The following is a 26,420-nucleotide window of genomic DNA, read 5'->3' as shown; positions in this document are numbered from 1 at the left end:
TGGGGGCCAAGCTACGGCCCTTTGCTATACTTCACCATATATATCGTTTAGCCGACAGGTACAGCGGAGGATCCGGTATATGTTTCCCTACATAAGCGTCAGCCAACCGACTGTGAGTAGTTTCAATTGATCGCAATATTCCTTGTTTGTAACGGCATTACACTATCAGCGCATTCTATTTTCTACAGATACAGTTCAAGCGCAGCGCTACTCTTTTCAACAAACCCAGTACAACAGTAGCCCCTGTGGCCCCCTAATGGCAGCCCTGGCTGGGGATGTTCTGTTGGGCTTGTAGAGGCCAAAGCATTGATATAAATGTAGTGTAACTGTACAGCCTGTGACTGCTGGGGGCCTAGGGGGGTAAAGTAGATGTGACTTACAAGCACTTTCCATACTGGAGTTTAGAGGGGCTCCAATATAATTTTTACTGTGGGGCCCAGTAACTTCTAGTGATTGAACTGAATGCAAATAGTCCCAGGGTAGTGCTACGTGGGGCTGATTCTATGTGCCAAAAGCCCATCCACACCAGTGTTGGACTGGCCCACAGGGATACCAGGAAAAGTCCCGGGGGCCCAGGTGTCAGTGGCCCCTCATGCTGCTAAACATTTGGCCTATTTCATGGTCATTCCCTATTTCTATGAGAACAAAGAGGCTAAATAGGTGGAATAATAGATTATAGTATGTAAAGAAAATAGACTAGGAGATTAGAGGTTGAGTGAGGAGAGGAAGAAAATAATAGTACTGAGAGTGGGCCCCTGGTCTAAAAACTTTTGGTGGGCCCCTGGTCAAATGTTTTTTTTGGTGGGCCCCTGGTGTCCCAGTCCGACACTGATCCACACGTCTGACCCAGCCCAACCCAGGCTCCGTGAGACAATCAGACCCACGTGGTCTCTCTACCCTAAGGTGCCTCAGAACAAACACACACAGGTAAAGCTCAGCTTACGGCAAATACTAAATGAAAATAGAACTCTGGGCTCAGTTCTTAAAGGGGTTGTTCACCTTCCAAACACTTTTTTCAGTTGAGTTGTTTTCTGATTGTTCACCATAAACAAGACTTTTTTCAATTGCTTTCTATCTTTTATTTTTTACCATTGAAGTTTAAAGTATAATGTTCGTGTCTCTAGTGTCTCAGTCTGGCAGCTCAGTGATCCAGGAGCATCTGAACTGTTACAATTTACTACATAATTGATCCATTAGTTGGTCCATTTCTCAGCAGTATCTCTGGAGTATTAGGGCAGAGACACATGCTGAGATTTGGGGAAATTAGTCGCCCAGCAACAAATCTCCTCTTCTTCGGGGCAACTAATCTCCCCAAACTCCAGAAAACGAAGCGCTCAGTGTGCCATCCCTCCAGCGATTTACATTCTAGCCGGCGGGAAGGCAAGGGAGGCAGTTTGGGGAGATTAGTCGCCCCAAAGAAGAGGAGATTTGTCGTTGGGCGACTAATTTCCCCAAATCACATCGTGTGTCTCTGCCCTTAGCAACTATTGTATCAATTCTATAACAGCTGCCTTTTAGGGCAGGGGCACACGGGCAGATTTAAGGAGATTTCGTCGCCTGGCGACTAATCGCCTCTTCTTCGGGGCGGCAATCTCCCCGGACTGCCTTCCCCCTGCTAAAATGAAAAAACGCCTGCGGCAATGCACTCGCAGCGCTTTGATTTCCAAAGTCACCCAAAGTTTCCTTGTGAGGCAACTTCGGAATTCGAAGCGTCGCGAGTGCCATTGCGCTGGCTTTTTCTCAATCAGGGAGATTGTCGCCCCGTAGAAGAGGTGATTAGTCTCCCCGAATCTGCCCGTGTGCCTATGCCCTTATAAAACTCAGAGATTCAGCTCAGCAGGGACAAAGATAACAAATGTATCAACTAAAGGCATCAATTTAGAAAGTTAAAGGGTCAGCGACTCCCCCTCCCAGAGTGGCTTTAGAAGGTTTAAAATGAAAATTTACACTTCAATATTAGAAAAACGATCACAAATAGAAAATAGAAAGTAATTAGAAAAAAGTCTTTAAAGGACCAGTAACATCAAAAAAATTTTTAAAAAAAATTCGTTAGAAAACAACGAAAAAAACACCAAGACAAATTAAAATTTCAAAATTGCAAAGCCTTTATTAAGAAATAACTTTGAAACTCCACTTCCTGTCCTCTTCTGAAACGGCGATATGGCGACCATCCATAGTGCGGTGCTGGATTTGTCCTCCCTGGCTAGCTCCCATAGGCTTCTGACAGCAGGAAGACGGTGCTGGAAAGCAGACGGCTGGATGAAGAGCTGAAGTGCCCGGTGTGTTCCCGGAACATCCTTGTGCAGAGCAGCGCGCCTCTGGGGAGATCTTGCACGGACTCAGCCTCCTACTAATCCAGCCCTGCAGCAGCAGGCGATTCTTAGCGAGTGCCCCATGCGGGTGGCAGGGCACACAGACATCGCAGACATCCCCTCTGGGACGCATCTATCAGCAAAGGAGCGTTACATCGCAGGAGCGTTACAAGCGGTGTGCGGCTAGTGCCGGGCCGGTGTCTGTGTGAGGCGCAAGAGTGAGCGCACACTGACAGCCGCACACTTTTTTGACAGGCAGCAGCAGCACTCGCCCATTCTCATGTACGGATTGCATCGCGCCGCTGCTCGGAAGCCTCCTTAGTCCCGCTCTGGAGAGAGGCTGCTGGCATTGTACCGGTTCCAAGTCGGAGCGATAGAGGCTGTCAGTGTGCGCTTACTCTTGCGCCTCACACAGACACCGGCCGGCACCAGCCGCACACCGCTTGTAACGCTCCTGCGATGTAACGCTCCTTTGCTGATAGATGCGTCCCAGAGGGGATGTCTGCGATGTCTGTGTGCCCTGCCACCCGCATGGGGCACTCGCTAAGAATCGCCTGCTGCTGCAGGGCTGGGTTAGTAGGAGGCTGAGTCCGTGCAAGATCTCCCCAGAGGCGCGCTGCTCTGCACAAGGATGTTCCGGGAACACACTGGAAACTTCAGCTCTTCATCCAGCCGTCTGCTTTCCAGCACCGTCTTCCTGTTGTCAGAAGCCTATGGGAGCTAGCCAGGGAGGACAAATCCAGCACCGCACTATGGATGGTCGCCATATCGCCGTTTCAGAAGAGGACAGGAAGTGGAGTTTCAGTAAGTTATTTCTTAATAAAGGCTTTGCAATTTTGAAATTTTAATTTGTCTTGGTGTTTTTTTTCGTTGTTTTCTAACGAATTTTTTAAAAAAAATTTTTGATGTTACTGGTCCTTTAATTCTGGTGAACACTCTGAAACAAGTGTTTGAAGGTGAATAACCCCTTTAAGGCAAATAAATAAACACACACTGACACCCATTGAAATATGTCTGCATCAGTTTTACAGCATGGACTTGCTGTGTCTATCAGTATTTTATATATCTGTATATATATATATATCCTTCTATTGTAGAACACTGTGTAATATGGTGGTGATTTATATATAGAATTTCATAATTCCACAACAATTTTACAGACAATATATTTTATTCATAGTTTTCTACAAAAAATCATTCCCAAGACAATTGTATTATTATTTTGTACCATTCTACAACTGGAGTATAAAACATTGGGTATGAAGATATTTCAGGACAGGAGAAGGGAAAAATAGTACTGTGGATTTAACCAAGAACCTCTACATGCCAAGAATTTCTACATATGACTTGCCTCATAGTTTGAACTTTATACACTTCCCCTTCTTTCTGTCTCTATATATTAGGTACCTATCTAGTGCTACCAACCCCTATTTCTGTAGGGAAATGAGAGAGAGCAGACAGTAACCCTTCCAACACTTTCCTTTTGTCTCTATATATTAGGTACCTATCTAGTGTTACCAATCCCTATTTCTGTAGGGAAATGAGAGAGAGCAGACAGTAACCCTTCCAACACTTTCCTCTTGTCTCTATATATTAGGTACCTATCTAGTGTTACCAATCCCTATTTCTGTAGGGAAATGAGAGAGAGCAGACAGTAACCCTTCCAACACTTTCCTCTTGTCTCTATATATTAGGTACCTATCTAGTGCTACCAATCCCTATTTCTGTAGAGAAATGAGAGAGAGCAGACAGTAACCCTTCCAACACTTTCCTCTTGTCTCTATATATTAGGTACCTATCTAGTGCTACCAATCCCTATTTCTGTAGGGAAATGAGAGAGAGCAGACAGTAACCCTTCCAACACTTTCCTCTTGTCTCTATATATTAGGTACCTATCTAGTGTTACCAATCCCTATTTCTGTAGGGAAATGAGAGAGAGCAGACAGTAACCCTTCCAACACTTTCCTCTTGTCTCTATATATTAGGTACCTATCTAGTGCTACCAATCCCTATTTCTGTAGGGAAATGAGAGAGAGAGCAGACAGTAACCCTTCCAACACTTTCCTCTTGTCTCTATATATTAGGTACCTATCTAGTACTACCAATCCCTATTTCTGTAGGGAAATGAGAGAGAGCAGACAGTAACCCTTCCAACACTTTCCTCTTGTCTCTATATATTAGGTACCTATCTAGTGTTACCAATCCCTATTTCTGTAGGGAAATGAGAGAGAGCAGACAGTAACCCTTCCAACACTTTCCTCTTGTCTCTATATATTAGGTACCTATCTAGTGCTACCAATCCCTATTTCTGTAGGGAAATGAGAGAGAGCAGACAGTAACCCTTCCAACACTTTCCTCTTGTCTCTATATATTAGGTACCTATCTAGTGCTACCAATCCCTATTTCTGTAGGGAAATGAGAGAGAGAGCAGACAGTAACCCTTCCAACACTTTCCTCTTGTCTCTATATATTAGGTACCTATCTAGTGTTACCAATCCCTATTTCTGTAGGGAAATGAGAGAGAGCAGACAGTAACCCTTCCAACACTTTCCTCTTGTCTCTATATATTAGGTACCTATCTAGTGTTACCAATCCCTATTTCTGTAGGGAAATGAGAGAGAGCAGACAGTAACCCTTCCAACACTTTCCTCTTGTCTCTATATATTAGGTACCTATCTAGTACTACCAATCCCTATTTCTGTAGGGAAATGAGAGAGAGAGCAGACAGTAACCCTTCCAACACTTTCCTCTTGTCTCTATATATTAGGTACCTATCTAGTGTTACCAATCCCTATTTCTGTAGGGAAATGAGAGAGAGCAGACAGTAACCCTTCCAACACTTTCCTCTTGTCTCTATATATTAGGTACCTATCTAGTGCTACCAATCCCTATTTCTGTAGGGAAATGAGAGAGAGCAGACAGTAACCCTTCCAACACTTTCCTCTTGTCTCTATATATTAGGTACCTATCTAGTGTTACCAATCCCTATTTCTGTAGGGAAATGAGAGAGAGCAGACAGTAACCCTTCCAACACTTTCCTCTTGTCTCTATATATTAGGTACCTATCTAGTGTTACCAATCCCTATTTCTGTAGGGAAATGAGAGAGAGCAGACAGTAACCCTTCCAACACTTTCCTCTTGTCTCTATATATTAGGTACCTATCTAGTGTTACCAATCCCTATTTCTGTAGGGAAATGAGAGAGAGCAGACAGTAACCCTTCCAACACTTTCCTCTTGTCTCTATATATTAGGTACCTATCTAGTGCTACCAATCCCTATTTCTGTAGGGAAATGAGAGAGAGCAGACAGTAACCCTTCCAACACTTTCCTCTTGTCTCTATATATTAGGTACATATCTAGTGCTACCAATCCCTATTTCTGTAGGGAAATGAGAGCAGAGCAGACAGTAACACTGGTGACATACCAACTACATTACCATAGCTTTTCTCACACTCAGCAGCTTTGCTTTATTGACTTTACATTTTCTTATGAACACACAGGCAGCCTTTAGTATTCCTGCTCACGCCTGTCAGTGTGTTAAAGTTTAAAGCAATGACCCCTTCGCACGCCTTCTCACAACTCTCACCCACGGAGACCAGTCAACTCTGAATTACATAGAAAGTAATGGTCTTAATTAATCTTTTCACACATTATGGGATAACAGAACCAAGGGAGGAACATTATTTCTCAGTTTCAATGTATATTCAGTAGGGGCAATAAACTATAAAATATTTAAAAGCTCTGAAAACCTTGCTAGAAGTTGTGTGACATTGACAATAACCTTGTATGGGCTGTCCCTGCATGATACTGTCCTATTACTGGGCCTCAGGGGGCCGTGCTGCCGCCTCCTTATTTCAGGCTCAGGGCAATGGCACACAAAGTTATTCCGGAGCTGCAGATTTCCTTAGGAAGAATTCCAGAGTCAAAATCAAAGTCAAAACAGGAATTTTCTCAAATTACTGAATGTTTTCGTTCCTAGAAAACTAAAGGCTTTATGACACATTCTCCTTCCCGCAGGTGTGTGTGTGTTGCCATATTTGATTGTTCATGTGTATGTGTGTGTGTGTATATATATATATATATGAATGATAGCGGTCGCACTCGCAGGTCTTAGCAGAAATAAGTGTATTTTTATTTGTGGACAATCGCGATTTCTTCTAAGACCTGCGAGTGCGATCTCTATCATTCCCAAAACATTCATCTTCATCGAGGACTGCACCCAGGCATACGTGACATTATCGTGAGTGCCGGTTTTCCCTACTGCATTATAAAATTATATATATATCACCCAAGAAGGTAGCCGCACTCGCAGGACTTATAGTGGACAAAAAATGCTTTATTGCAGGTGAAGAAAAACTGATGTTTCGGCTGATACACCATCCTTTTTCAAAGTCACAAAACGTCGGCCAAAACGTCAGTTTTTCTTCACCTGCAATAAAGCATTTTTTGTCCACTATTAAGTCCTGCGACTGCAGCTACCTTCTTGGATGATTCATACGATTTGTGGAATTGCAATATATAGGGCAGCCATCAGGGGGGGACAGGGGGGAGAGTTGTAGGGGGCCCTGAGGGTAAGGGGGGCCCCGGACACGCCAAACTTACTTGATTAGCCGGACCCTCCATCTTTCTGAGAGCTGCTGACTTCGGGAAGGCATGGATGTTTAAGGGGCCCTGGCCAACAATTTTCTTATAATGGGGGGGGGCCTGGCCACCAATTTTGGCCACCAATTTTTTTTTCATGTGGGTTCCTAGTCACCAATATTTTTTAATGGGGGGCCCTGGCCACAAATGTTTTTTTATGGGGGGCCCTGACCACCAATATCTTTTTATTTTTTATTAACATGTTGGAAATGTAGCCACCAATATTTTGTTTGTTTTTTTACTGTGTGGTGGGCGGCAGACCTGTAGGTGGGGCTTGTGGTGATTTTTGATGGCAGTCCTGTATATATATATATATATATATATATATATATATATATATATATATATATATATATATATATATATATATATATATATATATATATATATATATATGTACCAATGCCTGAAGTTGGCAGTTCCCACTAAATACAGGGAGGGGTCCGTGCCAAATAAGCCTGAGAGATAAAAGGCAAATAAGCATTAGTTACACTGGGCCCAATATAGAAACACATAGGACATGAGATTTTCTCATGCAGGTCCCAAGGGAGGTCCAGTGGCTCATGATCATAAATACAAGAAACGAGGGGCACATAAAGGGGGTTCTACGTGCCATAGGGCTTCTGCCCTGGGAAAGCCACCTGGGTGGGCTACCATCAGAACTCACGGGGCCCTATGTAACATTTTTCTGGGCCACCCTACAAGTTAAAATAAAAACTTTGATGGCCAGCCCCCCCTCCCCCCTAAGTTAAAAAAAATCAGAACCCTGGGCCCTCAAGTTAAAAAAATGTAGTGCCCAAAGGTTTTAAAAAAAATTTGGTTAGGCATGGCTCGGCTCCTACTTCAGCAGCTGTACATATAGAAGTCATTGGGCCCAGGACAAGTGTACCCCTTGATGGCAGCCCTGGGGCAAAGCAATAAGATTTAAGATTTGAAGTTTTGTGACCTGGAGAAACAGTGCCGGCAAGTTTGAAGAAAAAGTAAGAGAAAATGAGAAGCAGCCGAGTTTGTGGAATCCTTTGTGTATATCCCTTCCTTTGTTTGAATGTGACTGGGCCAGGGATTGGCATGAATGTGCAATGCAGCCGTTATAAGGAAAACTTCTATTATTCCCTGTGCCAGTGAGCCTGACAACTGGAGCTCAGTAACAGCTGGATACCCACAATGTGCCAATCCCTCACATAAAACTATGCATCCCAAATTATTTAAAAAAAACCTCTTCATCCTGTAACATTGGCAACTGCAATAAAATGGGAGAAAGTAAACACACAAAGCATAAGGGTCTGGCCACACGAGCAGATTCGGGGGGGGGGGGCAGCTTCTGAAATCGAAGAGCCGCGTGTGACTTCCCCCAGGTGATTTTCATTTTAGCCGGCGGAGGGCAGGGAGGAGGCAGTTTGGGGAGATTGTCGCCCCAAAGAAGAGGAGATTTGTCGCTGGGGCGACTAATCTCCCCGAATCTGCTCGTGTGGCCTGACCCTAAGAATAATTAACGAGATACAATGAAATGATGAAAAGGCAGAGAAGAGCGGGAGGCAGTAAGAGATGTATTTATCACAGGCATCATTACAAATACACACGGGCACGTCCCCTATTCTGAAGCAATACCTTGTGGTGCCGGGTACACACAACCTGTGCTGCCCATAAATACATCAAGCAGATCTAACAGGGGAGTTGTATTGTTTCATTCATTGTGAATCACAAGGGAAATCCTGTGCTGTAAATCTCTGCCTTTTTCCTCCCTCTCCATGATAGTAAGGCTCCCGTGTTTATATGGGCCATTACTTGCCCAATAAATGAAAGGTCTGGCCTACATAAGTGGCTTGTGGATCACACAAACTGCCAGGATCAAGTACAGTGAAATGTTCATACGCCTACTACAGGTATGGGACCTCTTATCCACAAAACGGATCTTTCCATAATTTGGATCTTCATACCTTAAGTCTACTAGAAAATCATATAAACATTAAATAAACTGGTTTTGCTTCCAATAAGGATTAATTATATCTTAGTTGGGATCAAGTACAAGATACTGTTTTATTATTACACAGAAAAAGGAAATCAGTTTTAAACATTAGGATTATTTGGATAAAATGGAGTTTATGGCAGACCGCCTTTCTGTAATACAGAACTTTCTGGATAATGGGTTTCTGTATAACAGATCCCATGATTTCCTATATTGGCATGCATCTGCCTTTATCCGGGGCTGTTACAGGTCAATATACACCACAAATCCAGGGAGAAGGCAAAAAAACTTGCCAACTTTTCCATATGGATTGGAGAGATTGTAGGTCAGAGGTTGGCACAACAGCCTCACCATTATTATTATGTATGGGCTCAGTTATAAGTAGTGGAACCCATATATTCTCCCTAATAACATACTAAGCTGTGCTGGGTCAGGGAGTGAGGGCTGAATGCTGTGGTCAGTGTGTAATATATTGGCAATGTATAAATAAAGGCAATAACAACTCAAGCACTGCGTGCCATTGGCTGCCTCTGCATGAACCACTGATCAATCTCTATGATCTGCCACTGACCCCACTGTGAGCCGGATAACTACAGAGCTAGCAATTCAAATCAATTCAGTAAGGTGCCACACTCACACAGGATCGCCTTTTGCAGCGTCGGGTGCACAGCTGTATTCCTCTCTGCCCGAGGAGAAATTCCAACGAAAAACAATAATTCCAGCAGCACTCCGATGTGTGAATCAAAGGTTATTTATTTATGCCATTAGCAGAGCGACGTTTCGGGCTATTCCAGCCCTTTATCAAGCTTGATAAAGGGCTGGAATAGCCCGAAACGTCGCTCTGCTAATGGCATAAATAAATAACCTTTGATTCACACATCGGAGTGCTGCTGGAATTATTGTTTTTCGTTACAGAGCTAGCAATTGCACCCCACCGGCATCCTGACAACAGTAACAAAATGCTACATAAATCTTGGGGTCAACAGCAGTGCATTTCACTATCATAAAACTATGAAACGGACTGGATTTCCCCTTTATTTCAGGTCAATGTGACAGAGCCAATAGAATTAAAGCAGAGTCTTATGTAGAAGGAGAGCATGGCCTTTATATAGGGTAAATAAAACAGCCAGGATTGATCTAATGTGCACCCTGACTGTGGATAGGAATTGTGGAATTAAAGAGACATAAAACCTAGACGTCGCTGGGCTGTGGCTAGGCCTTAAGGTGGCCATAGACGCAAAGATCCTATCGTACGAATCGAGAATTCGTAAGATTTTCGGATCGTGTGTGGCGTGTGCCGACATTTTTCGTCCGGTGGGGATTGGTCGTTGGGTCAGGTTTGATTTTGACCCGACCCATCCCGCCGGAGCCCATTGCGCATAGTAATCGGATCGTTCAGCCATATGGCCGACCGTTCAGATTACCCCCCCGATATAGCCATGCTCGTTAATGGCCTATCGGGGAAAGAGCCGCTCGATGTCGCCAAACGAGCGGATCTTTGCTTCTATGGCCACCTTAAGGCTTGTATTGAGCATGCAGGAGGGAACATAAATTGGAAGAACACTAATACAAAGAGAAAGTGTATTGGCTAAGATCCTACCAATCAATAGTGCCAGGGATTTTACACACACTCAGGAGTCAGATCATAAATAAGAATTTTGTTCATATGAATTCTTGCTTTAAAGGGGTGGTTCACCTTTAAGTTAACGTTTCGTATGTCATAGAATGGCCAGTTGTAAGCAACTTTTCAGTTGATCTTCATTGTTTGTTTTGTACAGTTTAATTATTTCCCTTCTTCTGACTCTTTCCAGCTTTCAAATGAGGGGTCACTGACCCCATATAAAAAACAAATGCTCTGTAAGGCTACACATGTATTGTTATTGCTACTTTTTATTCCTCATCTTTCTATTCAGGCCTCTCCTATTCATATTCCAGTCACTCATTTAAATCAATGCATGGTTGCTAGGGGAATTTGGACCCTAGCAACCAGATTACTGAAATTGCAAACTGGAGAGCTGCTGAATAAAAAGGTAAATAAGTCAACGACTACAAATAATAAAAAATAAAATCGCAAATTGTCTCAGAATATCCCTCTCTACATCATAACAGTTAATTTAAAGGTGAACAACTCCTTTAAAAAGTTGTAAAATCTGACCTTTTTGGCTACGACAAGATGCTGCTTGTAATGACTGTGCTGACAGGAATACATGTAGTTGCCGGCATATACAGAAATATGCTGAAATTCGGTTGCCCTATGAAATTGCACATCATTACAAGATGATTTAGCCTACAACACAGCAGAAAATGTATTTCCTAAGTTCCTAGCAAGCAACAGAAACAAAATGTAACTTATAAGGAGTTGTTCACCTTCAAATTAACTAGAGACTGATATTTTGCAATTGGTTTTAATTTCTTATTATTTGTGGTTTTTGACTTAGCTTTTTATTCAGCAGCTCTCCAGTTTGAAATGTCAGCAATCTGGTTGCTAGGGTCCAAATCCCCCTAGCAACCATGCATTGATGTGAATAAGAGACTGGAATATGAATAGGAGAGGCCTGAATAGAAAGATGAGTAATAAAATGTAGCAATAACAATACTTGTGTAGCCTTGTTTTTAGACTGGGTCAGTGACCTATTGAAAGCTGGAAAGAATCATAGGAAAAAAAGGCAAATAATTAAGAAAATATGAAAAATAAATGGTGACAACCAACTAAAAGGTTGCTTAGAATTGGGAATTCTATTACATACTTAGTTAATTTAAAGATGAACTAAACTCTCTTAAATGTCGCTGTGAAATAACAGTACAAGAGAAGTTTTGCAAACTATTCAAAGATACATTTTAATTTCTGAAGAGAATGTTTCTTCAAAACAAAACCCAGTGAGAAGCTTGTCTGTACTCAGACCCATAGACTCGTTTTAGCCATCACCAAAAACACAGCATTTCTTTTCACTTAATGTTTGGCCTTAGCAATAATCTCTTACAGTAATCTCCACCCGATATCTTTTCCAGCAGTCCAGCTTGACTAAAAGGAGTTTCATACACTGGGCAGGGAATATGTTGAAACCCTAAAGCTCAAGCAGAGAAGGCACCAGGGCTAGAAGGGCACCAGGAACCCAAATGGATGGAGAGGGGCATCATTGATGGGGCTACAAGTGCTAAAAGTTGCTGAGAATGTGAGACATGGGGGAAAGAGTTTTGCATAAACACAAGAAACAGGTCTGGGAAGAGACACATATTCCGGTGTGTGGGAAGCATGGAGGTGGCATTCTGCTATATTGAGTGGGAAGAACATGGGGAATGTACATGGGAGGGTGTGTGAGGTTATATGGGCTCCTTGGGGCCATTTTTTTCCAATTAAAACAGAACAGCATAGCTAGCAGAATCCATTGGACCTTTTAGAGAAAGTTAAGGCATCTGATGAGGGCCCAAGTTTACTCTGCCCAACAATGGTGGACTGGCCTCAGTGGTGAATGCACGTGAATTCAAATTAGGTACAGATAGAATGGGAATAAGGTGGAGATGATACAAAAGTGGGGTTCCTGGGGTAGATCCCAACAGTCTGGAACTCCACGAGAACCAAATGGAAATAGTAAATATGTGGAGACCCCTGCATTACTTTCTCACCTTGCAGTGGAATCACTGAAGATCCCATTGGCTGCAGCAAATATGGGGTGGAGTTGGGGGGGACAGAGACAACATAAATTGGGGCCCAGGGGTGCCAGTCTCAATGTTGAAGATATAATCTCAGTAGAGTCAAAGCAGTTGGTAAGTGATGGACGTAGGAATGACATTACCCAATGGGGGACTTGTCTCGCCCTGATACACAATCTCACCAGGACCAAGTGGCAAGTACGTGAGGGGCAGGGACTATAGGAAGGGGGCCCCCGAGAGCCGGCTCATCTATTACACACACATATGGGGTACATGTTGGGGCTTGAGAAGAAAGTGCAGGAATTAGATTACAGTTGGGGGGACACAGAGCCCCAACTCACCTTGATGTGGAATCTGAGAAGAGCCAATCGGATGCAGTGGGCCATACAGATGGGCGGCAGGAACCAGACTTTGGGTGGAGGGGTTCCCTTGTTCTGCACGTGGGACACAATCTGCTGGGCAGTCTGACGCTCGTTGCCCTGTCGCTTCACCCACTCGTGTAGCCGACCCTTCTCCAGGGCCCCGTTGAAGAAGACGAAGAGCTGGATGTTCCCCGCGTAACAAGCCTTGGCCAGAGCCCCCAGGTAGCCCAGCATGTGGTTCCACTGGCCCCCGCTCACCCAGTCGGTGTAGAAGCCGCCGTAGAGTCGGTGGAGACAGTTTTCTGCATCTACCAACAGCCTGAGGGGGGACTGGGGGGGTCTCTGTCTTCCTCCCCCCACCAGGGAGCCCCGGGCCAACTTCTGCAGCTCCACCGGCACCACCGCACTGGGACAATGCTTCTCCATGTACTCCTGGAAGCCCTGCACTCCCATGATCCCCAGCGGCACTCACTCAGCCCACACACAATAATAATAATAACAACAGGGGAGTTGGGCCCTGCGGCTGCTGCTCGGACGGAGGCTCAGTGACAGGAGGAAGGGGCCCGGGGCCAATATGGCGGCACTTACTGAAGCAGCAGCAGGAGGAGGAGGAATATGGCGGCGGGTGCGTGAGGAGATACCGGAGCTACAACAGAAGTATAGAGACCCCGGGAATCGACGTGAGGCCGCTGGTCAATATGGCGGGATGTGACAAGGCCGGTGCCGGGCGGTGGGAGGAGTAGGAGGCCCGGCGGCGGCGGAGGGAGAGCGGCGTGTGAGGGAGGAGTTACCGGAGCGGGGATTAATGGGACAGTGGCGGCTCTGGTATCGGCTATGACAGGCCCGGGAGGAATATGGCGGCCCCGGTATCGGGAGGAATATGGCGGGTGTGCGTGTGACAGAAGTTACCGGAGGAGCGGGGGGGCCGGAGCGGGGCGGCTCTGCATGGCCGGTGGGGCAGGGGCTGACATGTGCTGTATCACAGAGCCATGGCCGGGGATGTGCGAGCAGAGAGGGGGGCAGCACCGCTACAGGAAACCCGCACCGGAACGGGAGGAGCCCGGGGATGTGGCCTTGTACTTGGGCCCCACTCCTGCAAAGACATCATGGCGGGGCTATAATGGGCCAGTTACAGTATATAATATACCTCTTGTGTCAGGAGGACTCATTCCCGCCATCCTGTCATATGAGCAGAATTCGCTCCCAAATCTGTCTCCTGGGGATGGAATCTCCCGACCGTCACCTGAGGGCGAAACTTCTAAATCCTAGGGAGAAAACTGCCCCAATCTTGTCACCCGAGGGGAACATCCCAAACACCTGTGTCCTGAGGCTAGAATCTTCCATATTCCTGTCACCTGAGGGAAAACTCCCAAATTCCAGTCACCTGAGGGAAAACTCCCAAATTCCTGTCACCTGAGGGAAAACTCCCAAATTCCTGTCACCTGAGGGAAAACTCCCAAATTCCAGTCACCTGAGGGAAAACTCCCAAATTCCAGTCACCTGAGGGAAAACTCCCAAATTCCTGTCACCTGAGGGAAAACTCCCAAATTCCTGTCACCTGAGGGAAAACTCCCAAATTCCTGTCACTGAGGGAAACTCCATCCAGTCACCTGAGGGAAAACTCCCAAATTCCAGTCACCTGAGGGAAAACTCCCAAATTCCTGTCACCTGAGGGAAAACTCCCAAATTCCTGTCACCTGAGGGAAAACTCCCAAATTCCAGTCACCTGAGGGAAAACTCCCAAATTCCAGTCACCTGAGGGAAAACTCCCAAATTCCTGTCACCTGAGGGAAAACTCCCAAATTCCTGTCACCTGAGGGAAAACTCCCAAATTCCAGTCACCTGAGGGAAACTCCCAAATTCCAGTCACCTGAGGGAAAACTCCCAAATTCCTGTCACCTGAGGGAAAACTCCCAAATTCCTGTCACCTGAGGGAAAACTCCCAAATTCCTGTCACCTGAGGGAAAACTCCCAAATTCCTGTCACCTGAGGGAAAACTCCCAAATTCCAGTCACCTGAGGGAAAACTCCCAAATTCCTGTCACCTGAGGGAAAATTCCCAAATTCCTGTCACCTGAGGGGAAAATTCCCAAATTCCTGTCACCTGAGGGGAAAAGTCCCAAATTCCTGTCACCTGAGGGAAAACTCCCGAATTCCTGTCACCTGAGGGGAAAAGTCTCGTATTCCTGTCACCTGAGGGGAAAAGTCCAGAATTGCCGTCACCTGAGGGGAAAAGTCCCGAATTCCCGTCACCTGATGGGGGAAAACTCCCAAATTCCTGTTACTTGAGGGGAAAACTCCTAAATTCCTGTTACTTGAGGGGAAAACTCCTAAATTCCTGTTACTTGAGGGGAAAACTCCTAAATTCCCGTTACTTGAGGGGAAAACTCCTAAATTCCCGTTACTTAATGGGAAAGCTCCCAAATTCCTGTCACTTGAGGGAAAACTCCCGAATTCCTGTCACTTGAGGGGAAAACTCCCAAATTCCTGTCACTTGAGGGAAAACTCCCAAATTCCTGTCACCTGAGGGGAAAACTCCCAAATTCCTGTCACCCAAGGGGGGAGAACTCCAAAATTCCTGTAAATTGAGGGGGGAATCTTCCAAATTCCTGTCACCTGACGGGGGAACAGTCCAAATCCTTAGGAAAAAAACTGCCCTAACCTGTCACCCGAGGGGAACATTCCTAGATTCCTGACGCCTGGGGGAGAAACAACCAAAATCATGTTGCCTGAAGTAACTGACAATATTATATGGTAAACACACCCTGAATCCTGTCTCCTGAAGGGAACACACCCTGAATCAGGTTCCTGAGCCTGAACACTCTCAACATCCGCCATTAATGGGGTGGTTCACCTTTAAGTAACCTCTAAGTTACTTTTCAATTGGACTTCATTATTTATTGTTTTTTTAATTGTTTGCCTTCTTCTTCTGACTCCTTCCAACTACCAAATGGGGATCACTGACCCCCATCTAAAAAAACAAATACTCTGTAAGGTTACAAATGTATTGTTATTGTTACTTTTTATTCCTCATCTTTTTTTTCAGGCCTCTCCTATTCATATTCCAGTCTCTTATTCAAATCAATGCATGGTTGCTAGGGGGATTTGGACCCTAGCAACCAGACTGCTGAAATTGCAAACTGGAGAGCTACTGAAAAAAAACTAAATAACTCAAAAGCCACAAATAATAATAAAAGGAAAACCAATTACAAATTGTCTCTGAATATCCCTCACTACATCATACTAACAGTTAATTTAAATGTGAACAACCCCTTTAAAGGTAGAATGCCTCCAGAGTTGTGCCAGGAAAGATTCCAAAATCCGGTTATACAATGGTTCACAGTCTCTAAATCCTCAAGCCTATATATTCTCAAAATTATCCCGGAGGTTGTTATAGAAGGAGGATTTGTTTCGCCCCCAGTTTTTGTTTTCAGCTACAAAAATTGCTTTGAGGAGGTACATTCCCAAAACCAGTCACCTGAGGAGGAAAGTTCTGTTAGCAGAGGACCTTAGGGACAACTCCCAAAATCCCAAAAATCCAGTCACGTGAGGCAGAAGATGCCCAAAATCCTGTTACTCGGGGCCAACATATGCCAATGTCCTTTAACCTGAGGTCACACACACACAGTATCATTCATTAATCATTACTAATATCAAACCCCCACTAGGAAGCACACCCCAAATCCTTCCCAAATGTCATGTGAGAAGAAACACTCAGGAATTGTCTCATTTCACCATAAAAGAATACTCCCAAATCCTAGGGATGCTGTTCCCTAAGTCGTTTCACCCAAGGTTGGCACAATCAACATTCTATCACCCCAACGAATCTTCTGAAAATCCTTTCTCCCAAAGTGTGTGTGTGGAGGGGAGAAATCCCAAAATCCTGTCTCCTTTTCCTTTAGTGGCAGTTGAGAAGGGGACGTTCTGTAGGTTTGGCACCAGTTATTTCCCCCTGGTAAAAATAGATGTTGGGGGGGGAACAGGGTCCAGACCCTAAATCATAATTTCACCATATTACAAATATATTTATACACAGTTGTCTCATCCACACTGACAGTTCAGTTGTTCATGTCTGTCTGGGGCCATTATTGTCTCCTGTTATGGACAACCCTGGTACTTGTGGGGCTCATTCGTATAAGGGGGTTAGAGTTGGTGCACAGCTGTGTTCCCTTTGTCTTCTTTGGGTCACTTGTGTATATGACAGGAGCACAAATTGAATAAATTACCTCTGTCGATAGACTGCCGTAGTAAAGCCCTGACATTACCCAATGTCGCCAGCAGTAATTTCAGGGTCCCCACAGTGTGTTGGGGCCCTCAGTCTCTATAATTGAAGCAGTACATAGAGCAATGTTCCCCAACCAGTAGCTTGTAAGTAACATGTTACTCTCCAACCCATTGGATGTCGCTCTCAGTGGCCTCAAAGCAGGTGCTTATTTTTATATTCCAGGCTTGGAGGCAAGTCTTGGCTGCATAAAAACCAAGTGCACTGCCAAACAGAGTCTCAATGAAGGTTGACTCCACATAGGACCTACCAAATGGCCAATCACTGCCCTTATTTGGCACCCCAGGAGCATTTTTCATGCTAGTGTTGCTCCCCAACTCCTTTTACTTCTGAACGTTGCTCATGGGTTCTAAAGATTGGGGATCCCTGACATAGAGCCACATACATGGGTGATCCGGAAGTCGTATGATCCCGTACTTTATGAAGTACAGCCATGAGATGGCACTAGAAATTCACTGGAACCACCAACCTTTTTCTGTAGGCTCCGGTGAATTTATTCTGTGAAATTACTTGTGAAATATTTCCCTGCACAAGCCCTTGTGGTGCAAAAATAAAAATGAGAGAAGTTAAAAAAAAGCATACATTTTATTTTTATATAGTTGACATTGTTATCCCAGTAGCGATGCTTTTAGGATTTGGCCGAATCCTAAATGTTCAGCTCAAGCGAATCCAGAAAGCCATGTGACTGTAAAACCTCGGACAATTGAAAGTCACAAATTCTTTGTTCACAATAAACATTTTCTTTTTAATATTTGTTAAATAATAAATGTGAAAATTAGGGGTTGAACAAGTATTGGTATCAAAGGGGTTGTTCACCTTTGAGTTAACTGTTAGTATGATGTAAAGAGTGATACTCTGAGACAATTTGCAATTGTTTTTTATTATTTGTGGTTTTAGAGTTATTTAGATTTTTATCCAGCAGCTCTTCAGTTTGCAATATCATTCGTCTGGTTGCTAGGGTCCAAATTCCCCTAGGAACCATGCACTGATTTGAATAAGAGACTGGAATATGAATAGAGTCAGTGACCCCTATTTGAAATTTGGAAAGAGTCAGAGTCAAATAATTCAAAAACTATAAAAAAATAAAAATAAAGACCAATTGAAAAGTTGCTTAGCATTAGCCATTCTATTTATGATATAAACACCTGGATCCATCATTTGTTTCTAAACACACACCTTCCCTCTGCTGTGCACATCCATCTGCTTTAGACTCCTGGCAGTCACATGGTAAGCTAGTTTGGATGGTCATCACTTCAACCAACCGGTCTGTGCCCTTTGCCCAACTTTGCTTTTGGATTGCATCGTTCAGACCCAGTTTTAGCACTTTATTAAATGTAAAATTTGCCCTTTTACAGGAGAATAGAGTGAAGGTATTCTGGTCTTACCACTGAGGATTTCTACGTTGGTGTTAGATATGGTGAGTAGCCTATTGGCTTCTCTTATTAACGCTAATAAATTGTTACACTCTAATTTGTACTCTCTCTCTTTTTCAGTACGTGTGGGATAATATGTAAGGAGCACAGGGTGTTTGGCAGCTGAAGTTGAGATGTACCTGAAGCAGCGGCACATGAGAGCCCAGTGGATGTTTCTTCTCTGCAAGGAGTTGATGTTGAGTTATCTCTGCAGTGCATCCCATAACATTGCATAATATTTGTGCTACTCTGCATGCAGTACATCCAGTGTCGGACTGGGCCGGCGGGACACCGGGAAAAACCCCGGTGGGCCCCGGGCTCTTGTGGGCCCCGCCGGCCCAGATCCGCTACTTAGTGGGGCGGTGCGACCCCACTTTGTTTGGGGTCGCGGTATGATAGAGTAACTGCGCATGCGCATAAAGGTAGCGCCGCGCGCATGCGCACTAGTCCCCTAAAGCACTCCGGAGCGGTAGCGGCGGCCGGAGGGGGGCCCTGGGGCAGTAGCCCCGGTGGGCCCCACGCCTCCCAGTCCGACCCTGAGTACATCACACTAAGGTTATTTTTCATTCTTCCTTTATGTTTTAAGCTTATCTGTTTGCTCTTCTTCACTTACAACGAGTTGGCCATAACAGTGCTGACTAAGATCCATGTAATCATTTTTGCATTACATAGTTACATAGATAGGGTTGAAAAAAGACCAAAGTCCATCAAGTTCAACCCCTCCAAATGAAAACCCAGCCCCATACACACTGTAAGGAGCGCTCGTCGGTGCATCCGTTCATGTCGGCGTCCTTTCCAAGATGGCGGCGGCCAGGGTGAACCATGTGGAGTTTGGACGCCAGCGTGTCAATCTGGATGCCAGTGTCAAAATGTCAGGACGCCAGCGTCAAAACGTGCAGCGGCAACGCATGACGTCATCACACAAGTTTTGGTGCAAAAATTCACCTATAAAAGGACGCCAGACGATTTCAGCCATTGCCCGATTATAGGTTCAACTCTGTTGTGTTCCTGGGTGTGATTATTGTTATTTGAACTTCTGATCTTGACCTTTGCCTGTATCCTGACCAAGAAACTTTGCTTCCTGAATTGACCTTTTGCCTGGATTGACGACTCTACTTCTTGACCCCTTTTTGTACCACAAACTGTATTTGTACCTACAAGCTTCTTTCTTGGTCCGCAACTGCAGACTGAGCCTTCGGCCCCTGACACACACACCCCTCCAATACTTTCACATAAACTGTATACCATATATACTCGAGTATAAGCCGAGTTTTTCAGCCCCCAAAATATGCTGAAAAACTCTACCTCGGCTTATACTCGGGTCAAGCGCAAAAACGGTCGCCTAAGAATAGTCGACGACGTCCAAGAATAGTCGCCGGCGTCCAAGAATAGTCTCCAAGAATTGTTGCTGGCATCCAAGAATGGTCGTCGGCGTCCAAAAACGAGACGCCGGCACCTCCAATGGGAGCAGAAACCCTCAATTTTTTGATTGAAACTTACCAGAAGCTGCTGCATTTCTCACTCTAGGCTTAAACTCGAGTCAATAAGCTTTCCCAGTATTTTGAGGTAAAATTAGGTACCTCGGCTTATACTCGGGACGGCTTATACTCGAGTATATACGGTATACTCATACTCTAACTGTAGAGTTTAGTATCACAATAGCCTTGGATATTCTACTGCTTGTCTAAGAGATCATCCAAGCCACTCTTCGGGCAGATTTATCAAGGGCCGATTTTAGAGTAATGAGAGTTTGTATAAACTCGAAATTTGGAGAAAAAAAAAAGCAATCGTAATTTATCAAAAAATTCAAATTTTTCAAACTCGGGTGAATGGGATCGACCCACAAACTCGAATCAAAAATCGAATCCGTTTCGAGTTTTTTCCCTGAAAAAACTTGAATTTCAGGAAGGGTGCAAAATTGATTCCAGGACATCCCCATAGGCTAAAACAGCAATTCGGCTGGTTTAAGGTGGCGAATAGTCACATTTTAATTCGTAAAGGGCCAGTACATGATAAATTTCGAACATCGAATTTGAATTTTTTAAAAATCTCTAATCAAATTTGAACTATTCCCTGGTTGAATTTCACAAAATAATTCTAAAATTCGAATTTGAAATTTGAATTTTCACTTCGACACTTGATAAATCTGCCCCTTAACAGAATCAGCATCACACCCCCCGGCAGTGCATTCCCCAACCTCACTGTCCTCACTGTGATGAACCCCCTACTCTGTTCCTTTAAATGAAACTTCTTTTCCTCTAGTCTGAAGGGGAGGCCTCTGGTACGTGATTCTCTTTATGGGTAAAAAGGTCCCCTGCTATTTGTCTATAATGTCCTCTAATGTACTTGTAAAGTCTAATCATGTCCCCTCACAAGCGCCTTTTTTCCCCCAGAGAAAACAACCCCAACCTTGTCAGTCTCCCCTCATAATTTAACTCTTCCCTCCCTCTAACCAGTTTAGTTGCACTTAGTCTCTGCACTCTCTCCAGCTCATTTATATCCCTCTTAAGGACTGGAGTCCAAAACTGCCCCCATACTCCAGATGAGGCCTCACCAGGGACCTATAAAGAGACACAATTGTGTTTCATCCCTTGAGTTAATGCCCTTTTTTATACAAGAACTTTATTTGCTTTAGTAGCCACAGAATGACACTGCCCAGAGTTAGACAACTTGTTATCTACAAAGACCCCCAAATCCTTCTCAGTTAACACACTTTTACAGATCTCTTCTGTGAATATTAAATAATACTTATGCAAATGTCTAGTGGCACGTGCCAGACAGGTTGTCGACGTTATCCAATGGTTGAAGTGCTTCATGACCAAGATTTCAGTATTCTCCACCTAGTTTTCTTGCATCCATATGTACACACAAGTGTGCAATGTGCATGAGTAACAGTACTAACATCTGTGTCAGTACATTGATGATATTTTATCTCAAGTTCTTAATAACCAATTGACTTCCAAGTAACTGAGCCAAAATAACAATTTTGTTATAAATCTATAAATTTTATTATATGCTCATCCCCACACTAGAGTCTTGTTCAATAACAGGCTCTCTGACACTTTCAATTGGAACAGAACATGAGATAGGGATGTCCTCTCTTCTCACTACTGTTTGCGTTGGCCATTGAACTTTTAGCAGTGTAAGTAAGGGCATCTACAGATATTGAGATATTGGGCAACACCACAGAAAAATGTATTTGTACCCTCATAATATGCTTATCTGGCCAATCTCAGCACCCGATGCACTTATCAAGTGCTGTCACACTTCCGGACTTTTTATTTCCCATTGACCCACTGCCTACAGATACCCTATTAATGATTTACTATCTCCAGTTGCTGGATTCCTTTAAAGGGATACTGTCATGGAAAAACATTTTTTTTTCAAAACGCATAAGTTAATAGTGCTGCTCCAGCAGACTTCTGTACCGAACTCCATTTTTCAAAAAAGAGAACTGATTTTTTTTATATTTAATTTTGAAATCTGACAGGGAGCTAGACATATTGTCAGTTTCTGAGCTGCCCCCAGTCATGTGACTTGTGCTCTGATAAACTTCAGTCTCTCTTTACTGCTGTACTGCAAGTTGAAGTGATATCACCCCCTCCCTTTTCCCCAGCAGCCTAACAACAGAACAATGGGAAGGTAACCAGATAGCACAAGATAACAGCTGCCTGGTAGAACAACACTCAATAGTAAAATCCAGGTCCCACTGAGACACATTCAGTTACATTGAGTAGGAGAAACAACAGGCTGCCAGAAAGCAGTTTCATCCTAAAGTGCTGGCTCTTTCTGAAAGCACATGACCAGGCAAAATGAGCTGAGATGCACCTACACACCAATATTACAACTAGGAATGACATTTTATATGGTAAATTATTTGCAGTATAAATAGTGCAATTTGGGAATAAAATCTATACCATACAAATCATGATAGAATCCCTTTAAATACCTGGATAAATAATAATTTGTATAGTTATCAGCAGCTTAATCTTAGCCCTGTAATTACCTCTCTTCAAATCCTAACAGGGTAAACTTAATAAATCTGATTTACCTCCCTAAGCTTCTATATGTGCTACACATTCACAACTCTCCAGTAGCGATGGGCAAATCTGTGTGAAATTAGTGAAAGGGCGAAAAATTCATGAAACGCATTGAAGTCAATGACATGCATAAAAACCCATCACTACTCTCCAGTCATCTGATGGGAGCAATGGTTCTGGCAATTAGATGCCACAATATGTAATTGGGCACAGGAGAGGCCATTCTTGGCACTCAAACCCCCACAGGCCCCGGGATTGCTGGTGCCCCACTTTGCCTACTTCAAGCTCTATTTTCTAGCGGCATCTAGCCAGTCAGTTAGTCTGTACACACTGGTGGCTTTCTCTGCAGACAGACAACCAGTCAGTGGTCCTAGACGCCACTGCCAAGGGATCAGTAGAGGCCCTGGTCCATATACTTTATAGAGACCACTCAGCCTTTAACAGCATAACCACCCAAATGCTCACTGTTATATCCTCATATCAAAAAGCACTGCAGTCCCGCAGACAGCCCAGTCTATATGGACCCCACTATGGGGTAATAATTAACTGCCACATTTCCAGGCCTGACCGCGCAACAGTACATGGACTGCAGGTGAGATAAAAATTCTGCAGGACATAGTGATAAGCGGTACCTGCAAATATGACATGGTTGGAACAACCCTGGAGAGATATCTCTTTATATGACACTTATATAAGTCTCTGTCGTGGAGCTATATGATACTGTCTCTTGTTCAGGGCACAGATATGATGACAAATAGACATTCCCGACTTTGTCCCTGAGCCCTGACCCTGATCTTTCCATTTCAGTTAGGAATACATTGATACAAATTCAAATTTGAAACAAAGGCTACACCCGTACCGCTTATCTACGTTATACAGCAGGTATGGGATCAGTTATCCGGAAATCCATTGTCCAGAAAGCTCAGAATTACGGGAAAGCCGTCTCTAATGGACTTCATTTTAATCAAGTAATTATAAATAATTTCCTTTTTCTCTGTAGTGATAAAACCTTGTACAACTTGTACTTGATCCCAATGAAGTTATAATTAATCCTTATTAGAGGTAAAATAATCCTATTTAGGGGGTTATTTATTATAATCTGAATATTAAAATCACTAGAAAACGCGAATTGAAACACTTTTTTTATTGATTTATTAAACTCCGATGCTGCAAAAAGCCCTAATCAGAGTCCTGTATAAGTCAATGGGAGAGGTACCTATCTCAATTTGAAGTTTTCATGGTCTGCGCTGGGTTTAGCCCAAAAATTTGACGTTTTCAGGCAAAAACTGAAAAAATTCTAGCAATTTGGGAAAAAAGCCAGAAAACATTTGGGCAATTTGGGAAGAAGCCCAAAAAATTAGAACGATTCAGGTTTTCGCTCGATTCTGTCAAGTTTAAATATGAGATACATTTGGATTTTAGCAAATAACCCCCTTAAAGGAATAGTAACACCAAAAACTGAAAGTGTTTTAAAGTAATGAAAATATAATGCAGTTTTGCCCTGCACTGGTAAAACGGATGTGTTTGCTTCAGAAACACTACTATAGTTCATATAAACAAGCTGCTGTGTAGCAATGGCGGAAATTGAAAAACGGCTAAATGGCACAATAGATAATGGATAACAGATAACACCATTAGACAGACAGAGCTTATCTGCTATCTGCTGTGTAACTTGAGCCTTTTCTCCTTTGAATGGCTGCCCCCATTGCTACACAGCAGCTTATTTATATAAACTATAGTAGTGTTTCTGAAGCAAACACAGCAGTTTTACTAGTGCAGGGCAACACTGCATTATATTTTTATTACTTTAAAACAATTTAATTTTTTGATGTTACTGGTCCTTTAATGGTTCCATTATTTTTTTTGTAGACTTAAAAGTATGAGGATCCCAGTTATTGAAAGATCCTTTATCTGAGAAACCCCAGGTCCCGAGCATTTTAAATCTAGAGGTCCACAACCGCCGGGCCACGGACAGTCTTCAACTGGGCTGCCGAATTGGATGCCAGCGCATTGAATTGGACGCCGGTGCTCTAGAATTGGATGCCGACCCCTCCCGACCCCCTCTCCCGCTCGAAAAAGGTTGGGGACCCCTGTTGTGGATAATAGATCTCACACCTGTACCCTGGCACTTTGGATCTGTGTCCGAAATGTGGCACTGAAACTATCTCCAAAGTTTCTCTATAATATTGTATAAAACTTTGAAAAAATAAGAACTTTAAAAAATAAAAACATTTGTTTTTATGTGTTGAGTCCTGACTTTTTCACCACTTAGCAGTTAATTCTATGTTAGAATTTCTGTTCAGGGTTTCAACCTTTCCTGCTGAGCTGAATAGAATGGAAACCCTTCATGTATAGGTGGCTGGGAATCCCAGACACAGATATAAATAGTGGTGGATGTACATGAACTAAACAACGTGTCCTGTGTCTGGTCTCCTGTACGTCTCACCTACTGATAAAGGATCCGTCACACTCATTGGTATGAAATATTGCTGTTGTGAAAAATTAATGGGAAAGTAAAACCCATCCTTTATTTGTGCATATTATTTTCATTCATGAGTACAATAAATATTAGTTTAAAGTTCTGGAAACCATTTTGTTAACGCTGGTGTCAAGTGATTTAAACAGTGTTTCCATTGTGGCATCACTTTTACAATCCAAGGAGCCCCAATTCTCAAGGGGGCAACTAAATCAAACTTAGTCCCCATCCTGCTTAGTCCTGACTCTGACTGAATAGCCAGCTATTGATGCAGGGGATATGCATTGTATCAGCCTGAGTTACTGCATGGGTTCATTTCATGGCTGTGCCATGGGGCATTGACTATAATATTATTGTGATATCACTTAAGTTATTGCGTGGCTTTTTGCTGCTATCCAACCCCACTTCACCCAGTGGGTGTTTTGTAGAAAGTTGGATAACCCCCCTTAAGACAGCAGAAGTAGTTTTTTTTCCAAACATTTTTTCACGTATTTGTTTGAAAGGAAACCATGTTTGTTTAGAAGGGCACTTCCCCTGACTTACACCAGATGCAAGACCATGTACCTACCACAGTATTTCCTGCTGGTTTCTATTTACCCCAATGTCCTTTAAACAATCCATTTAGTTCCATATTGTGAACAGCAACCTCAGTTTTTAGTACTGGTATGGGAGCCATTATCCGGAAACCTTTTATCCAGAAAACTCCGAATTATGGGAAGGCCGTCTCCCATAGACTTCATTTTATCCAAACAATCCAAACTTTTAAAACTGATTCCCTTTTTCTGTGTAATAATAAAACAGTCGCTTGTACTTGATCCCAACTAAGATATAATTAATCCTTATTGGAAGCAAAACCAGCCTGTTGGCTTTATTTCATGTTTATATGATTTTCTAGTAGACTTAGGGGCAGATTTATCAAAGGTCGAATTTCGAGTTCATGTGTGAATTTTAATTCTAATAAATTCAAATATACTCACAACTCAATTGGGAGGTTATTTAAAGGACTGATAAAATAATTTTTTAAAAATAAAATTAGTTTGTATAGATCAAAAAAAACCCAACACAAATGAAACTTTAAAATAGCAAAGTCTTTATTTAGAAATTCCGTTGTGCCCCTCTTCAGAAAAGGCGACACGGCAACGATCCATCCTGCAGTGCTTAATTTCTCCTCCCTGGCTATCTCCTATAAGAAAGGAAGGGAGGAGGAAACGAGCGCCGCACGATGGATCACCTGATCACTTTCTGAAGAGGAGCGCAAGCACGGATTCGGTAAGTTAT

At 43.4% G+C, this 26,420-nt stretch overlaps 1 protein-coding gene across 1 annotated transcript in view; it reads right to left on the bottom strand.

Annotated features, from left to right (window-relative positions):
• LOC108704039 (constitutive coactivator of PPAR-gamma-like protein 1 homolog) overlaps positions 1-14,027 on the bottom strand; it is a 44,833-nt gene extending 30,806 nt beyond the window's left edge. Inside the window, exon 1 of the mRNA XM_018240410.2 lies at positions 12,913-14,027. Within this exon, the coding sequence (XP_018095899.1) occupies positions 12,913-13,386 (474 nt within the window). The 5' untranslated portion in view covers positions 13,387-14,027. The remainder of the gene's footprint in view (positions 1-12,912) is intronic.
• Between the last annotated feature and the right edge of the window lie 12,393 nt (positions 14,028-26,420).

This window comes from Xenopus laevis, chromosome 4L (assembly GCF_017654675.1).
Source record: "Xenopus laevis strain J_2021 chromosome 4L, Xenopus_laevis_v10.1, whole genome shotgun sequence".
NCBI classification, from domain to species: Eukaryota; Metazoa; Chordata; class Amphibia; order Anura; family Pipidae; genus Xenopus; species Xenopus laevis.
The sequence above is the reverse complement of the archived record's forward strand: the minus strand, read 5'-3'. Positions and strand labels throughout refer to the sequence as shown.